General features: G+C 47.5%; 1 protein-coding gene across 11 annotated transcripts in view; it reads right to left on the bottom strand.

Moving 5' to 3' along the window:
* Positions 1-17,560, bottom strand: part of LOC135915994 (protein O-mannosyl-transferase Tmtc3-like) — a 953,411-nt gene that overhangs the window by 90,692 nt on the left and 845,159 nt on the right. For all 11 annotated transcript variants that reach the window (XM_065449184.2, XM_065449185.2, XM_070530822.1 and 8 more), the window contains one exon: positions 523-789. In XM_065449184.2, the coding sequence (XP_065305256.1) occupies positions 523-789 (267 nt within the window). The remainder of the gene's footprint in view (positions 1-522; positions 790-17,560) is intronic.

The following is a 17,560-nucleotide window of genomic DNA, read 5'->3' as shown; positions in this document are numbered from 1 at the left end:
CTTCCATGCGATATCGTACATGCATAACTGACTGACTAACAAAATTTCACTGTTAACACACACACACACACACACACACACACACACAAACACACACACACACACACACACACACACACACACACGCGCACACACACACACACACACACACACACACACACACACACACATTTATTTGTTGTTGCTTCAGAGTTTCACACATTGTTCAATTGCCTTTCTCCTCCTTTTTCTTTTGAATCTTCCTTGCGTTTTGTTGTACCTTGCACACTTATTTTCATAATTGTAATTTTTATTTATTCCGTTTGGTTTCTCTTATTACGGCTAGTTTTCACTCTTTGTTTATATATTTTCTCTTTTTTTCTTACTTGTAGTCTTCTGTAATTTGTTTTCTTTTTTGTTTAACTGTATACACTCACACCTTAGGGCGCTTTAAACACACGCTTGCTAGCCTAATTGTTAGCTCGCTTGCTCGACTGATTGATTCATCATCACCGCGCGGCAACGACGTGACGCGGGGCTCACCTTCCGAAGCGGCGTCCCCCAGAAGTCGTTGAAGAAAAGGTTGGCGATGGGCGTGCTCTGCCTGAGGTCCCGGTTGGCCTTGACCGCCGCGAGGTCGTCGAACACCAGCCCGACGCCCAGCGACGAGGCGTACGCCGAGCAGGCGGCCGCCGCCACCAGGACGGCGTGCGCGGCCCGGGGAGGAAACCGGCGGCCCGCGCACGGACTCCAGGCGCCAGGCCGCCGCTTGCGCCACGGCTGCAGCATGCCGGCCGCGCCCCCGGCTGTCTGCGCGCGCAAGTGGGAGCACGCGTTGCAGCCGCGAAGGGCACCGCAGAGTCGGCCGAGCAGACCGCGAGCGCGGCCGCACTCGTCCGCTCTACGACCGTAGGCACACTGTGTGTCAAGTCTTAAAACAAATAGGGACAACCTGCGCTCTCCTTAGATACTGTTCTTGAACCGTGGCTTACCCGCCGTGGTTGCTCAGTGGCTATGATTTTGGGCTGCTGAGCACGAGGTCGCGGGATCGAATCCCGGCCACGGCGGCCGCATTTCTATGGGGGCGAAAACGCCCGTGTACTTAGATTTAGGTACATGTTAAAGAACCCCAGGTGGTCGAAATTTCCGTAGTCCCCCCCTACGGCGTGCCTCATAATCAGAAAGTAGTTTCGGCACGTAAAACCCCATCATTTTTTTTTTTGAACCGTGGCTTTTCTCCGGACATCCCAAAGTTGGCATTACGTACTGTGCGAGTTTTTGTGCTTCGCGAAACCTTGCTTCGAAGCACTGAGAGCGTATTTGTGTTCGAACTCATTTATTTTTATTTTTTTATTTTAACTACGCGCTTTAGTGTGATATGAGGTTCTCCACCATTTGTTCCTTTGCCATATTTCCTCCATGTTAATCATCACTTTATTTCACAGAAAGCTGTATCGGGAGTTTTTCATGTTGCTCAGCAATTTTCTCATTAACACCTTTCATCTAATTATATTATTTTGAGAAATTTATACAATTGATCAAAACTGATTATCTAATTAGGCGGAAGGCAAAAAAAGAATACTCTGAGCATCTGCAAGAGACGGCAAACAACATTACCTTTGTTCTGTTCGGATACCTAGCATTTGCATATTTTTAAATCTTGGTGCATGATAGTTGGGGCACCCTGTATAAGTGAAATGGACTAGCGGGAAGCACGTGCTTCCAACCTCTACCGCCTAGATAATTCTATTTATCTGTCGTGCGCAGTTGCGTGCCAGTTTGCAGTTTGCTCGGGTGTGTGGTTAACGCTTGGAACCTAAGTACATCAGGACATATGGTTACAATTTAAAGCAAATTATTTCATTTTCCATTCTTTTCGGTCTTCGCCATTGGCTCGGGTCAAGAAAACCCGGACGAGTCATCTTGTAAATAATTCGCGCGAAGTGGAAAGTCAGCCACTGGCTAACCCTTCCGTGGCTAGGTCGCGCATCGCATACATCTATCGGGTATTTAAGAAAGGGGTCCGAAGGACAGCCGTCGCCGTAGCTCAATCGGTGGACCACCCGACGCATCGTGCGGAGGTTGCGAGTTTGTCTTCCACCGGATGGAAGATTTTCTTTACTTTCGGTGTTATCCGTCTTTTCCTTTTTTTCCCCAAAATGTGCAGATTTTATCGCAAGGTTAACCTTCACGTATAATTCATTCGACAGCTCCAACTTTTGAAAGATTGCTCATTTCCCAAATGTTTTTTTTACGTCTCATATACCCACAGTGCCATTACAGCGCCCGCCTTGTAGCCCAGTGGCATGGCATTACACTGATGAGCTCGAGGACGCGGGTTCGATCCCAGTCGAGGCTGCCGCATTTCGATGGGAGTGAAATGCAAAAAAAAAGCACTCGTGCACTTATAATGCGGTGCATGGCAGGGGACCCCAGGTGGTAAAACTTATTCCGGAGTCCCGCACTACGTCGTTCCTCATATTGAAGTCGTGGGTTTGGTACGTAATACCTCAGAAATTATGCCCCCTAACAGTGAGGGGTTGCAGACATATAGAATAATATAGTAGGCAAATGTAGGATGGCGTCGCATGGGGCGTTTACAGACATAACTATTTAGAGTGCACACAGGACAAAGAATAAAGAAGCAAACAATATTTCTACGTTCAAGACCTTTTGTGCAACACAGAAAGTGTAATTTTCAGCGCAGAAAAAAAAAAGACATGCATATAAGTTTCACAGCAGCAGTTCTTGGGTTCATTGTCTGTTGGCTTCATATTGCTGTAACGTGACTAAGCATTGAGCTCTTCGGTTATCGTTATCATGTCATTCGGGGAGCGGAAATAGTCAAACTAGATGTGGCCCGTGCAGATAACACCCATAAAAATATATATTTTTGAAAGTCCACATTTCATGCGAATTCTTTCGGAACAACTCAGTGCCCTAACTGGGGGACCTAGTTCCTGTGTCAGTCGAAGATATACCCGACCATGTGCAGCGCCCCGTTCGCGACGCCAACAGTGGATCAGCGTCCCCTCCACAAGTGAAGCGCAAATCAAATTTTGTTTCAGAAAGCTACGAACAGAAATGCTTTCGAAGCCTAAACCTGTCACCGTCAGCACGCACCAACCGCATAACTATCTACACAATTCATGCGCGAGCAACAATGCATTGGACCTCACGCATGCCCCTAATGGCAGAAACGGAGCGCACCAGGCCAGCTTGATGCAGCAGCAGTGGAGCCATTAATAATCTGCGCAGCGCAATTTCCAGACAACTCGCGCTTAACAGCGCGGAAATTGTAATGACTTCAACTAGAAAAAAAAAACTGTTAGGACGAAAGAATAATAAGTGTCCTGAAAACAGGAACGTCCAAGCCACGAGAAAGCACTGCGATAGCAAAGCGGCCGCTCGTGCGCCGGCGCTGTCCCATGGTGCAGCGGTGACGTCAATGCATGAAATAGAAAGACAGCAACTCATTTATATTATCATTATCCCCCCTCCCCTCCGCTCGGTTATAGAAAAAATAACGATAAACATCGATGCAAGCATCATTCATTTCTCTTTCGGTTGCGTCCCCAAGACCATATATTCCTCGAACGTTGCCAATGAAAAGTTAGCAATCACCGTGACCATCAACGCTGCACCATTAAAATCAACGTCAACGTTAGCACGTTATGCTTTCTTTAGTCGTAATAATATAAAGAACAGAAAACAACAACAAAAAACAAGAACATTGAACATTATCGTGATTTCTAAAGTTTACCTTCATAGCTGCAAGCAAAGTGGCAGCCACCACAACAAAGGTAGGAAGTCGTTACTACCTAATTGACGAGCGTTGTACGGTAATTACCCAACTATATAATGACCGAGTTTAACGGGCGAGCCAAGTGCATTAAAAAGAAGAAAAACAATCGCGCGCTTATTAGAGCTGCGAAGCGCAAATTCGCTTGTCTGCTTTTAACAACAGAACAAGAACGCGAAGAAAAGTGCTGACAGAATGTTTACGAACAGCTTCGTAAGTGCCTGGAGGAGTTCCTGACACGCTTTAAAAGGATGATGGACAGCGTGGCTGATAAAAATGGGCGCAACAAAGACGGAGCGAGCGAAGAGTTGCGATGGCGGCCCACCGCAGAAGAGTAAACACGCTGCTCCCCTCCCCGGGTTAGCGGGGCAAACTGCGCCGCCCCATCTCACGCCATGTATCGCGAGGCCGGAACGAACTGGCGTGCAACATAGCGCCCAAGCCAACGCTTATGTGGTGCGTAGCAGCCTGATTCACTTCGAGCTTCTCCTCCGACGAAAGCAACTCCTGCTTCAATCTAGAGTGCTGTACTCGCTGCAGTTTTGTGCGTGTGGGAGGTTGTACCTGTCTCGTCAGAACGAAAAAAAAAAACCGCTCACAAAATGTAATCCGTCGATAAGGGGATATTCGTATACACGTGGTCGTCCCAGTTTCCACCACTTCCGATAACGCAACGGAGACGACGAGAGAGGGGAGCCCCTTTTTTTTTTTAAAGTAACTTGATAACAGTGGAACCTTCTCAATTCCTTCACCAAGTAGCTCCCGGAGCCGGGAGGGTCACTTAGGCGCAGAGAATTAAGGCTTCCATTACGAGCGCTGAAGAGGGGCGTCATTTCGCTTTGATCGCAAACATACACTCAAGTACGCTCTCAGGCATGCTCCTTGTTTCCAAAGCTTCAATTTCGGTTTGGCACGAAATAAATAAGAACGAATCCTTAAGCAGGCAGAAAACAATAAGAGGATAAAAAAAAACAGATAAACACCATCGAAAGGAAGGCGAGAAGCCCAGGCGACAGAAAGAAAAAGATCTGAGCGCAGCACCGACTGCACCCTGCCCTTTCTTCCTTCCTCGATAGTCTTCTTGAAAACAGCGAAGCTCTTAAGGCCGCCTTCGCCGAAGAAATCTCGTTCACTATTCAAAGCACGAGTCCCGTCTAGAGACGTGCTCAGGGGGGCGATCAAAGGAGCGGTCTTTCTTTGTGAATCCCGCGAAAACGGCCGCTATACGCTACCGGTTCCATCACGAGGCTTCTTCCTCTGCTCTGTTCGCGCGCGGTTCGCGCGCTGCGTCTTACATTCGGGGCCTCCCGCGCGCGCTTGTGCAGTGGCTGCGAGACTCGGTAGGCTACAGGGCGGCAGCCAGCGCGTGTAATTTGAAAAGCAGTGCCGCCGCTGTGCGTGCTCCATTTTTCTTGCTTTCGGGCAAGCACCCTTCGGCCGGGCTTTTCTCTTCCTTCCGCGAAGCGCCCTTGGCGAACACACGCGCCGCATGCCACCTAGAAGCACAGCCACACGCGGAATTCTAATCATTATCGCTATCGGCGCGTCTCCGCGTGCAGCATGCGTCGCGCGGCTGTCAACGGACGTGATGGGACTGTAATGGCGACCCCCGTCCGGGCCGCCGAGCGAGGCATCCAGCCGTCCCCTGGATTTTGCTCGTCGCCAGCAGCAGCCTCATGAAGAGCAAACGAGAAAAGAGAATGTCTGCTCAGAACCCAATAAAGAATGCATTAGTGGGAGAAATTGGTGGATAGGCAAAAAAAAAAAGCAGGAAGAGAAACGCTGGCCGAGAGAGCCAGAGAGAGAGCTCTTGCGTCGATGCCGAATCGTTGCCATAAATATGTAAGCGTCGATCGTTACGACGTACAAACAGGCACCGCAATGGCGTTTGTTTGCAGTTACGAACCGCCCCGCTGTGGGCCTTCAATTGACGTTTTTTTTTTCTTCCCCCCCCCCCGCACTGTTTCGCTGAGTAAGTGCTTCTTTGTGCCTCAAGGAGGGGGCACGGCCTCCGGGCGGGCGAGAACCAACCCTCGGCATGTATATCGAGCAGCAAAAGTGGGAGCGCTGCTGTTATCAACGCGTGTCAAAAATGCATGGCTGGCGTCAAGGGCCGATTCTTCCGTGTTTACGAGCACGCGGACCTCTTTTGGCGCTTATCTCGGCGTCGACACCCTTTCACGTGGCGTGCGCCCGAGAGCCACTCCCCGGAAAAAGCCTATAAATTTCGAAAGAAGAAACGAACAACTCTCATTATGGAGTTAGGGACACGGCGGGAGAACGAAGCAAATTGCTTTTGAACTAGCTTCCTTTCTTTTTGTGTGTGTGGCTGAAGGTGATTTATGGGCCTCTTCTTACCTCCCCGCTTCCCCTTCTCCATTCGATTTTTTTTTTCTTTCTGATTCTTTGTATTCGTTGCTGAGTGAGAGAAAATCAGTGTCACGCAATTAATTGCCCAACTTGGCATACAGCTTGGTGCTGAAAGCGTTAGAAAAGTACGGGCAGCATTGCATGCGGTAGGTAGAGCGCGGTGACCAAAATGCGAGGCGTATAATATTTCGACGCGTTTTCGATTGTTCAGGTAACGAGAAATAGCACAATTGCATGGCTGCATCCTAGCTCATTCGTGATGATAACAGGCCCGAACGGGGCACTTTAAGTTGTATAATAATTATAGAAAACGCTCGATACGTTGCTCAAAAATTGCCGACGATGTTACATACCATGTCGGCCTATACGTTATTCGACACCAGTATTGTACACAGGGGACTCGACCAACTCATGCACACTGCATATAGATGTAATTACTCAATTTTAATGCACGATCAAGCCATCGAAATGGGTTGCTTTGAAACTGCGGATGTTTGAAGAGTTTGTAGTGTAACTTTCTGATATTCCGGTCTGCGCACCGTCAACAGGACGCGAAGCTTCATTGCGACCAGTAAGGCGGCGTGGCAGAACATCGGCAATTCTGAGACTACACATAATTTATATCAACGACGTATTTTCGGTGCGACGCCGTCCGGCGTCGTCGCGTCCATTTTGCACATGCAGCATGCATGGTGACCACGTTGATACTCAGCTAGAAATATGTTCTATTTATTTGCCTCTTATAACTGATGCATGGTAGTTGCTTCGGACCACGACCATGCCCCAGTACCGTGGTTATCACGTGGCCTGGTGGACGCCGAGCAGAAAATACGTCGAAAATGCGTTCCATGTGGCTGACTGCTCCCGCTGCGCTGCGAAGGTTGTCGTTACTGCAGTACTGCTTGACTAGGCCTCCAGAAAAGTTTTAGAGTCTGTTGAAATACGGCCTGAGCAAATACCCGTGGAATTTGCTCCGGCGGTTACCCAACGACGCTCAGACGTTGACGCACACGGCGTGGCCAATCTTCCATATAGCGGGATTTGGCTTTGAAAGAATAAACATATACACCTTTTTAGACGAGCGCCGGAGAGACGTAAGCTGGAAGAACGGAAGATCTATCTCAATAATAGGGCGGCGTGCCTGCAGTGAGCCTCTTTATAGACGTTGAAAACAGCGCGAGATGCGAACGAAGCCGTGACCGTTTTCTGCGGGGAGGAAAAGGTAAGGCGACAAGCGGCTCTGGTGCTTCGAAGAAATATCCCCGCATTCCGCTGAATACGCAAGAAAAGTCGCAAATGCGGCTTTGAGAGCACGGCGGTTGGAGAAGCCCGAATGTGTACGCATACGTCGGCCACCGCCCGTTTCCCGATTTCCCATTTCACGCTGGCTGTGGCGCGCTTTCCAAGGTAATGCGGCAACTTTAGCCACACTGGCACGGAGGAAATGCAAAACGTAAATATGGAGCATACTTCGTAGCCAGCTGCGTGCCCATTTTCTCGATTCCTCGAGTCGCCGGTGACAATCCGCTTCGCCTCATCACGCCTGCCCGACTTTATGGCGAGAACGGAAAAAAATCGGGCATATCATTTGGCCATTTTTGTTAGTGCGAGGAGCCTGGGTAGGTAGGTTGGCGCTTGGTGTGCGCTGGCCTCGCGCGCAAAGCTGGCCCAAAGTGAAGCGGTGGACGCCCTCGTAAGGTGATAGAAAACAAACCTGCCTTTCTGCTGTTAAAGTGGATGGTATATCCTGTCACTTTCCCATCAAGTTCCTTTGCTCTGTACTTAAAAATTCCGCCAGTACCCATCTTAGGATGGATGTGGACGTTGGTGCGATTAGCACTGAAGCAATGTATCGTCACATCGTAGTATACCGCCACCGAAACGCGTCATGTATGGTGCGTGTATGCAGTCTGGTGCCTCTCTCGCGTACGCTTTTTCTCCTGACACGCTGTGCCATCTGGCGTCAATACCGGGAAGTCCGCGTGTGGCGTGTGTGTCAATATATATTATGAGAAGGAAGGAAGGAAGGAAAAAGTGGAGAAGGAGAGGCAGGGAGGTTAACCAGTTTAGCTTAACCGGTTTGCTACCCTACACATGGGAGAGGGATGGGGGAGATTAAAGATGGGGAAGGGGGAGAGGGAGAGAGAGCACATAACACAGCCCATGCATCGTCAGTTACAGTCCGTTACTCTTGCGCGGTACGTGACATCACTGTCACGGCCGCTTGTCCAAGCCCGTTTCTTTCATAAACCGAAGTAGTCCCTTCATCGCCTTCCGCTGCGATGTCTTCTGTCGGCAATATGTGAAAATACTTGCAAATATATTATGAGAAGATTATCAGAAATGTATCTGACGCCAGTTCGGTTTGGCTAAACACCGGACAAATTTTAAATATGTTTTTTTTTCTCTTCTTTTTTTGTCAGCGAAGAACGGTACAGACCCAGCGACACGTACCCGGTATAGCACTTGTCTAGTGACCTAAGTTGACGTCGAAGAGGTTCATTCAAGTTCGCCACATACTCAGTCCCACATTGTTGCCTGTCGCCAAGTTGGAATCAAAGAGGTTCATTGAATAGCGGCACATACCGAGTGCCCTAAGTTATTGCGACTGTTGATTTCAGATCCGGTTCCCTCAGAACCATAGCCCGATGCGCTACCCATTAAACGATGGACTACCCAGTGATCCAAGTAGGCGGTAAAACGGTTAGAGACATAAATAGATAGACAGTAAGCCCGCGGAAAGTTAATGAAGTACTCTAGGTATGCTAAACGCATTATTAAAAAAAAAAGCACATGCCCGGAATCTCGTATATCGAGTAGTCCCATATGATCATAATGGCATTATATTTAAAGAGAATAGATTTTCAGAGCTCGCGTTCACATTCCTGAACAGGCCTTATGTGTCGTGCTCGTGAAAGAAAGAAGTGTTTTATTTACTCGGCGCACCTTCGCGAACGTGGCATGCTTGCTTATAGCGTCTCGAATATGCGCTGTATGAAGTCACGCGGCTGCTAATACTCGAAGCGCAACGTCTCAGCAACGTTGTAAATAGAGTTATTGTATTTACGTCTTGTAGCACGAAAAATGCGCTGCTTTTTAGAGCAAACCATCTGCGCTTCAACAGCCTCATTTCCAGGCACGCATGCATTATGCAGGTAAACCTCGTTCATGTTCGTTCACACCCGTGGAGCGCACATAGTTAGTCCCACTAATCCGCGAGTTCACTGAACGCCCCACGACGCGCCAGTCGAGAGTGCATTTTTCTTCTCTCTGTAGTGTTTTGTCACCTCTTGATTTTTAGCTGTTTACTGAGATCCACACGCAGGACGCTTTATTGGCTTACAATACGCACGTAGAACCAAAAGAAAGTACCAACAGCGCGTGTTTGAGCGAATCATTTATTTAGATATATTAAAAAACGTTGGAATATAGTTTGTCAACGGCTTCTTCCTTGCATATAAATTGTTCCCTCAGTAATGAACGCCATTCCAGCAAAAAAAAAAAAGGGGGGGGGGGGGACTTAACCTACAAAGCTTTTCGTTCGGAAGTGCTCTTTCGCAAATAATATGTCGAATGCGAACGTTTCTATAGCGTACGAATTTGTTTGTGAGGCGGGCCCACCTTCGCAAACGAACGTGGATAGTCTGTCTGGGTTCTGGCGAGAGATTCGAAACATGGTAAGCTTCCTACAAAAATTTAAATGACAGTTGTTCATGAGCACTTAGTAAACGTGCATGGACATGCATTCTTGTCGTCGGTTTTACTATGACTACCACTTCCGCTAAAACTCTTTGTATATGACTTCGACGGAATAAAACTCACAATGATTGTTTGATTTCATCGTTTTAGGTAAGATAAAGCGAACGCGATTGTACAGTGGATACGTTGAACACATTCGCTACTTTCTAAGTGAGTTAAAGCTTAGTATATATGAAGTTACAATGTTAACCAGGTATTACTCTATGCGAAGAAACCTTGCTATGTCGTCTGCTAGTAGGCGTTTTTTTTACGAACGCCTATTCATTTCTAATTGAAACGGCGGACAGCGCCAACAGCAACGCAACGGGCTTAGAGAAACCGTAAAACACCTAACCGAGTGACTGCTCAACATGCGAAGATGAGAGGCTTGCCCTTCGGACAGCTGTAGAGCACTTAGATTACAGAGATATTACAGAATAGAAGAGGCTGGGACCGTGGTCTTGCGCGTTTGTAACGTGCAAAGCCACACAAACACTGCCGCGAGTTTCTTGAGATGCACCAGCCTATTGATCGCTTGCGACGAACTGAGCGGTGAATGCTTCATTGCGCGTATGTCTCCGCTAATAGTGCGAACGTCCCTCCTCCTTGTCATCTCTCATTCTTATTTCTTCGTTAACCAGTGCAGGGTAGTTAGTCACACGCCTCGACCTGGTTAACCTCCCTGCTTTTCCCTTATCCCTTCTCTCTTTCCAAGCAAATGTACGGGACTAGTTGGTCGATCATTGCCACATGGGCGATAGATGCGAACGGACACACACAGAGCCATCTTGTCTAGGTTTCTTTTCCGTATGTGCGCGTGTTTCTGGGCCTAACGTCCATGAAGTCGAACAAACTGACGACTCACGCAGCGTCGCAAGATTCGGCACCATAAAAACAAACAAAGAAAGAAGAAAATTACATGCGTGTTTTTTGTGTGCTCCTGGACAAAGCGTGCATATTTGCGTGCTCAGGCCGCTTTACCAGTGGTGCAAGTAGAACTCTACGCCCACTTTCACAAAAACGTTCTGTACGCTAGAACTGTTCGTAAGAGCAAGTTCCAGCCAATCGTGATGCTGGAAGACAGCCACCCATAGCAAACAGCATTTACGAACAAAAAAGCTTTGTGAATTCGACCCCTGATTATTTGTCCCGCTGTCGAGGTGAATCCGCGACAAGGTTTTGGAATTTATTAGTCGCGAAGTACTCACGCACGGCGTTAGCCCCGTTTCAGTCTTATTAGACGCACGGCGCGGGGACGCAAGATGACAGACAGAAGCGGACACACGCCGCACTGTCCGTATGCAGCACCACGGAGCACAATCAAATGATAAAAAGCATTTCAGGTTTGTCGTCAATTCTTTTTTTACATATTCATTGACAGCAACTGAAAAATGAAATCAGTCCAACGCGCATACTTAAACTAATTTTCGGAATCACTTCGATCCGTTCCAGTTGACGAACATGCTCCTTGAAAAAGAGGGAAGCTTGGAATATATGCTGCCATTTCCGGCATGAGCGCGGCCCATTTAAACTTCTAAAACGCGGCATAGCGAACCGGTATTTGGCCAATTCCCTCGAAAAATTCTGCCCACAAAGGATGTTTGAAGGGTTTGAACAATTACCTACAAGTCTACTCTAAGAGCAGTTTATGATAAACGTGTTCTTAGCTGATAGCCTGTGCAAGAGGTTTTCATGATGGTCAGCAAAACAAGAAAGAAAAATCTGATGGGAACAAGAAAAAACGAGGCCGTGATATCGTATTCGCAGAAGTCTCATAAGTTCAGGAAAATTGCGCTACATTCGAATGACAGAACTGCGTTTTCTGCCCCTAAATAGCTAAGCGTTATTTGCAAGTTGACCATAGCACCAAAAATATCAGCCCCCCCCCCCCCCCCCCCCCCCCCCACACACACAAAAGTATATTGAGTACAGTGATGTGGCTTACGTGACATCCTTACGTGTGGAAAATACTACCAGCATGTCCGGCATACACGCCTCTTCAACCAACGATGGGTTATGGGAACATGAGAGAGATATACACAAGCTTCAATGATATGCTGCAGACGCTATTCTGGCTGTTCGCCGGACATGCTACTCCAGGTGCTGGGTGATGATTATGATATATGCAATACACACAGTCACACACACACATACATGCACTATAGAGATACTTTCAAAGTTTCGTTAAGGCTCGTGGCCCGCAAGAGCGTGGCAAGTAACGTTTCATGCTCTGCCATGGGCCGAAAATGTGCCGCAGTTCCAAGCTCGAATCCCGTTGCGGGTGCAGTGCCACCTTCAGAGACTCTCGTTGACGCGTAGCGGCAGCAGTCACACGGAACATGTTGCAGGTCTTCAGGGGCGTTGCATTCAAAGCACATTGGCGAGTACGTCAGTGGAATCTTGCACTTGAAGAAGTTCGTCTAGGCCACGTTCAGGCTGATTGTGGTGTAGGCACGTTTGATCTTGTCTGCTGAGGCTTTGCGACATGTGGAAGTCATTGTTGTGTCAAGCGGAGCCCATGGCAGATAGTTCGCTGCTCACGGCAACACATTAACTGGAAGAACAAGAAATTTCGCTGCACATTTTGCCTAATTATTTTTCTAAACTGGTGCAACGCAGAAAGTTATTCGCAAAATTTCATGTCTTGAATAGCGGCAGATTTCAATTCTGCAATTACAACACATCTCCGTAAGTCATTGCTCAGGATAACTTAGCGAAAGTTTAAGTAAAGCAATGAAAGGGGCTCGAAATTTTCTTAAATAGTAATCGCACTGGTACATATTCCGAAATTTTTGAAGTCCGCCGCGGTTAGAAAGCTTTATCAGTATATATTGTCATTATGTCTCAAATCCTATATTCTATATAATCTGACACAATTGCCACAAATTGTACACGTATGTATAGCAGTGCTAAGGCCAGCAAAGACGGGAAGCTTAACGAGCTACGTTGAGGTGCCGTCTGTAGGTCTGTGGACGCACGCACGCGCACAAGCAATCGTAACAAGGCCTTTTCCGATATTGGCAGGGCCAGCTGAGACATCAAAACGATCAGGCAAATAAAAAAGAAAAACGTTTATCGAAAAAAGCATTGCGAGAATCGAGTGAGTGAGCTGGCAAAACTTCGGCCACATTTTCTAAGGTTTATGAGGCGAAGGAAATGCGGGAGGAGCATTTGGAAGCACAAGAGGAACAGTAGCACTCAAAGCAGCGCTTCAGGGCCCCGCTACTTTTGTCCTACCCAACGAGTTGTATGCGCGAACGAACACCTCATCAAGCCGCGCGGCCGTTGAAGAAAGAAAGACGCAGCACGGCGGTTCGTGCGCTCAGCTATCTCCGGCAAGCGTGCACCAGCAGCGCCGGAAACCACCGGCGAAATATCGCCCGGAGTTTATCCCGGGGCCGATAAGTGCCCGCAGCAAGTGCGCCGCGGCTCCTCTCGGTTGCGCGCTTCTTTTGTCTCCCCGCCAGAAGGTGTGCGAGGGAGTCCGTGGCGGTCGCTGCAAGACACGATGTGCACCGAGTCGCCGGCCCATCCCTCGAAACCGGGCCAAGACAAGTCGTCGCCGGGCTGCCATATCCGCCCGGGCCCATTGTGAGCGTATGTGCGCAGCTGCCACGGGAGCGCGGCGATATACTTGGCCGGCTAGGCTCCGGGAGGCGCCGGCGTCGCGCGCCTTCTCCTCTTCCCGGTCGTGTCTGACGGGGCTATTTCGCTCAACCCTTCGCTTCCCTTTGTATGGGCAGCCACGCGGTGCCGATGGTTTCGGGAGGGAGAAAAGGGGGCGGCGGAAAGAGGCCCCTAAGTGCTTTCCATTTCGGCTCGCTCCACCCGCCGAGAGATAGCGTGCGCCAGACAAAGCCAAGATGGCGGTCTACCATTACGCGCACCTCTGGATCCATCTTGAGAGCGAAGGGGCGAAGAAAACAGTCGCAACAGTAACCGTAAAGGGACACCGCTGCTCGCCGCCGCCTTCCGACAACCCACCGACAAGAGAGTTGCTCTCAACTGCTCCGAGCAGCAACTCCGTGGGAAGCCCTCTCCCCCTTATCACTCTCTCTCTTCTTCCTGTACGCGATTTCGTCACGAATGCACAATCTTGCGAAAAGGACTCAGTCATTCGAGTGCCTTCCGCGCATTTTTAAGTAAAAGAAAAAGAAAAGGGACACATGTAATGGGTGGGTACCGATAGCAAAACGTAAGCGCCGTGGCTGCTATAGAACGCCGCATCGCGATGAAAGTGCGCACTTCGGAAGAATAACCACATTACAAGGATGCTGGCGATAAACCGCGTATTTGTGCTGTTCCTGCACTGTACGAATACAAAATTTTAGAGAGGCAGACCGTAATTCTCATTTTTTTAAAGACAATCAAAGTTTATCGACTTATGATTGAAGCGAATACATTTTGACCCCTAAAAACAGTAAGGGGACTTCAACACACACACACACACACACACACACACACACACACACACACACACACACACACACACACACACACACACACACACACACACACACACCCACACATATATATATATATATATATATATATATATATGCGCCTTCTTCCCACTTATCCGGCGTGAGCAAACATGACGCTCGCTCTTCGAGAGCAAATTTATTAAAACTGTGCGAAAGGTGAACGAATTCATATACTTGATAAATCCAGTTTGAACGGTTAATTTGGTGTTCGTTTTCACGCTACACCAGGCCGCACAGTCACTGAGAAATAAAATGAGACCTGTGCCAACGTGTACTAACTCACAAAATGAACGCCCCAACTTGCCTGTGCGACAAATCAAGTCTGGGGTAACAGCCATTTCCGAACGGAATCTGAGCTCCTACAATCAGTATACGTATATGGTCTAGAAATGCTGTAGACAATACGAACGGCTGCTTAAAGTTTTGATGACTTTTTGTTAACTTTGCATTTGATGTTTTGACGAATTGTGTGTGCATGATGCGCGCACGGAGAGCGAGAGGGAGCACTTTTTGAAACACAAATAATTATGCCAGTGAATATGTAGGCGCCTACATGCTACTCTGCATAGGGAAGGCTATCGGGGAGAGAAAGGCCGTAGGAGGAGGAGAGCGGGAAAGAAAAAAGAAACAACAAGGAAATGTATGATCAGGGTACGTACAGGTGAAACAAAAGTGAAGGTGTTAATGTAAACAGGCTAGAGCTTGTCAATTAAGCCGATTAAGCCGAAAAAGTTTAAAGCTTGCTGTTGCTTTGCAGGAGAAAGCATAGGGCCTATAGTATTCTTCCTAAATGTCTTGGTTCTTAGGAAGCAGAGCCCATTCTACCGATATAAGATCTCTCGTCTCTGTAAACTGGCACTTCCAACAAATTGTTTTCCACAGTTTCTAACGCACCACAGTTATCACAGTACGGGTTACTGGTCAGTCTAAGGCTGTACACGTAGCTATTGGTGAATGCGGCGTTCAGACGAAGTCGATCTGATATTGTCTCAAGGTGACAGGGAAGCTGATGTGGAAGATGTGGATGTGATATTAGGACGGGGTCTTTGAGTGTAGAAAAGGATGTTGAAGCGATAGACTCCAGTGGCAATTCGTTACCACGTGGACACATTTCTTTGCCATTGTTGATGCATCGGATTTTGCTAAATATATTCTCCGGAAATTTCTTATAAGGCCACTGTCACTGGCCACACTACCGTACTTCAGTGGATTTCCGGACACTACAGTATATCCTGAAATGAAAAAGCGGATCTAGCTGCCCGCAGAGGCCTACATTTAAAATGTGCGCACACATTTCGCACGCAACGGGCGGCGGCAATGCAAAACTTCCAGGTTACTGAGAAATATGCGATGTGCAGGGGTGAAAGCAGGGGACCTTTCGAGAATCGTTGCGCTTGTCTGCTTGACAGCCTAGGTAGTGAGCCGATTAATGAGTAGAACGATGAATACGCGTCCATATTATGCGTATTTTATCTCATCCAGTCACATTGTACCCTTATCATAAAAAAAGTAGTGCTATAGGTTTGGCGAGAGAGGGGCACGGCTAAGTCCTCCTTACTCATGATCCTCCATTACTGCAGCCCGAAGTGAGCGCAAAAAAAAGTAAAAAAAATTCATGAGGATATTTTTGGGAGGGTATGGCCAGGAGAAAGGAGCTTTTCAGTTCCCCTGCATAAAGTGGATGCTTCCATTAATATAGTTTCCTAGCTCCTTATTTTCAACAGATGGTACTAAATGCAAAGTAGATTAAAGGTCTCGATTTACCAAGCAGGTTATGTGTTGAGTTTTTTTTTTATTCGCTTGGGCCGTATTCACTGCGAGTAAGCTAGCCCCACACACATGTGCGTTACATGTAGCGATAGTCCTGGGCAAAACAGAAAAAGAAAATAATTCCGAATGAGGAACAGTACGAACTGTTGCAGAACCTTTTCCGAGAACACGTGCAACACGTTATGTTCTTGTCACTTTTTCTTGTACATCACGAGCTCTAATACAGGCACGCTTTACCCATCGCTTGTTTGCGTGGTTTCAGAACGAAAGTTAGTGGCTTTGTTGCCACAGAACAGGCGTGTAAGCGTGCAGGCTATGTGACGACGCGAGATTGCCTGCGCGAGAAATGTAGCAACAAGATACAATCTCGGCTTTGTTGTAGCTCTGAGAAAACAAAAAAAAATGCAGTGAGTTGACAGGAAATAAGAAAATATATACCACTCAACGTTTACGCGTGGGCTCGAGACAATTTCTGTCATAACCGCTCTCGTTGGGTCAAGCAGCACCGCGACACACACACACACACACACACACACACACACACACACACACACACACACACACACACACACACACACACACACACACACACACACACACACATATATATACATATATATATGTGTATATATATAGTCCTTCGTACTTATGAGCGTCGTCGTGTACTATATATATATATATATATATATATATATATATATATATATATATATATATATATATATATATATATATATATATATATATATATATATATATATATAGTACACGACGACGCTCATAAGTACGAAGGACAAAAAATATACGACGGGCTTTTTATTCTTGCCTGCCGACGCTCGATCGAAAGTGCTTACGGGAAATGATGCAATCACGTTCTTCCATTTTGTTCGGTGTTCCTCCGCTCGCTAATGCAGTCAGCGGCAAGGCTGCAGGGGAAGTTGACAGCTGTGACGGTGGAAGGCAATTCGCTCGCAGCCGTTACCTCGCTGCTGAATCGGAAGGGTCCCAATTTGTCGCGGTTTTCCGGCCCAGCATACAGCTGGAAGCACACGCAGACAGTCTGCCTCCTCGAATCAGGAACTCGAGACATCAGACTGTTTATTTTTTTTTCTCACTTTTTGCACGCACGAGTAGTTTTTATTTCTCCTGTTCTTCGCGCTCAATCTTTCCGACTCTTCAGAATAGCGAGCGTTTTCGCTCTAATTGAATGGATATATTCTGTGGGTAAAGTGCGTATTGTTGTCGCCGACGCTAAGACAAATGACGCCAATACCAAGAGGAGTCACGTCCGCGCAGATTTTACAGTAATGCAAATTATTCTTATGAATAAAACAGCCGCGAAACCCATCGCTATATTCAGTGCGAGTTGTGTTAGCACCGGCCGCGAAGAAACAATGCCGTTTGCGACTTACACACT

This window comes from Dermacentor albipictus, chromosome 1 (assembly GCF_038994185.2).
Source record: "Dermacentor albipictus isolate Rhodes 1998 colony chromosome 1, USDA_Dalb.pri_finalv2, whole genome shotgun sequence".
Lineage (NCBI taxonomy): Eukaryota > Metazoa > Arthropoda > Arachnida > Ixodida > Ixodidae > Dermacentor > Dermacentor albipictus.
This window is presented reverse-complemented; position numbering and strand designations above follow the sequence as displayed.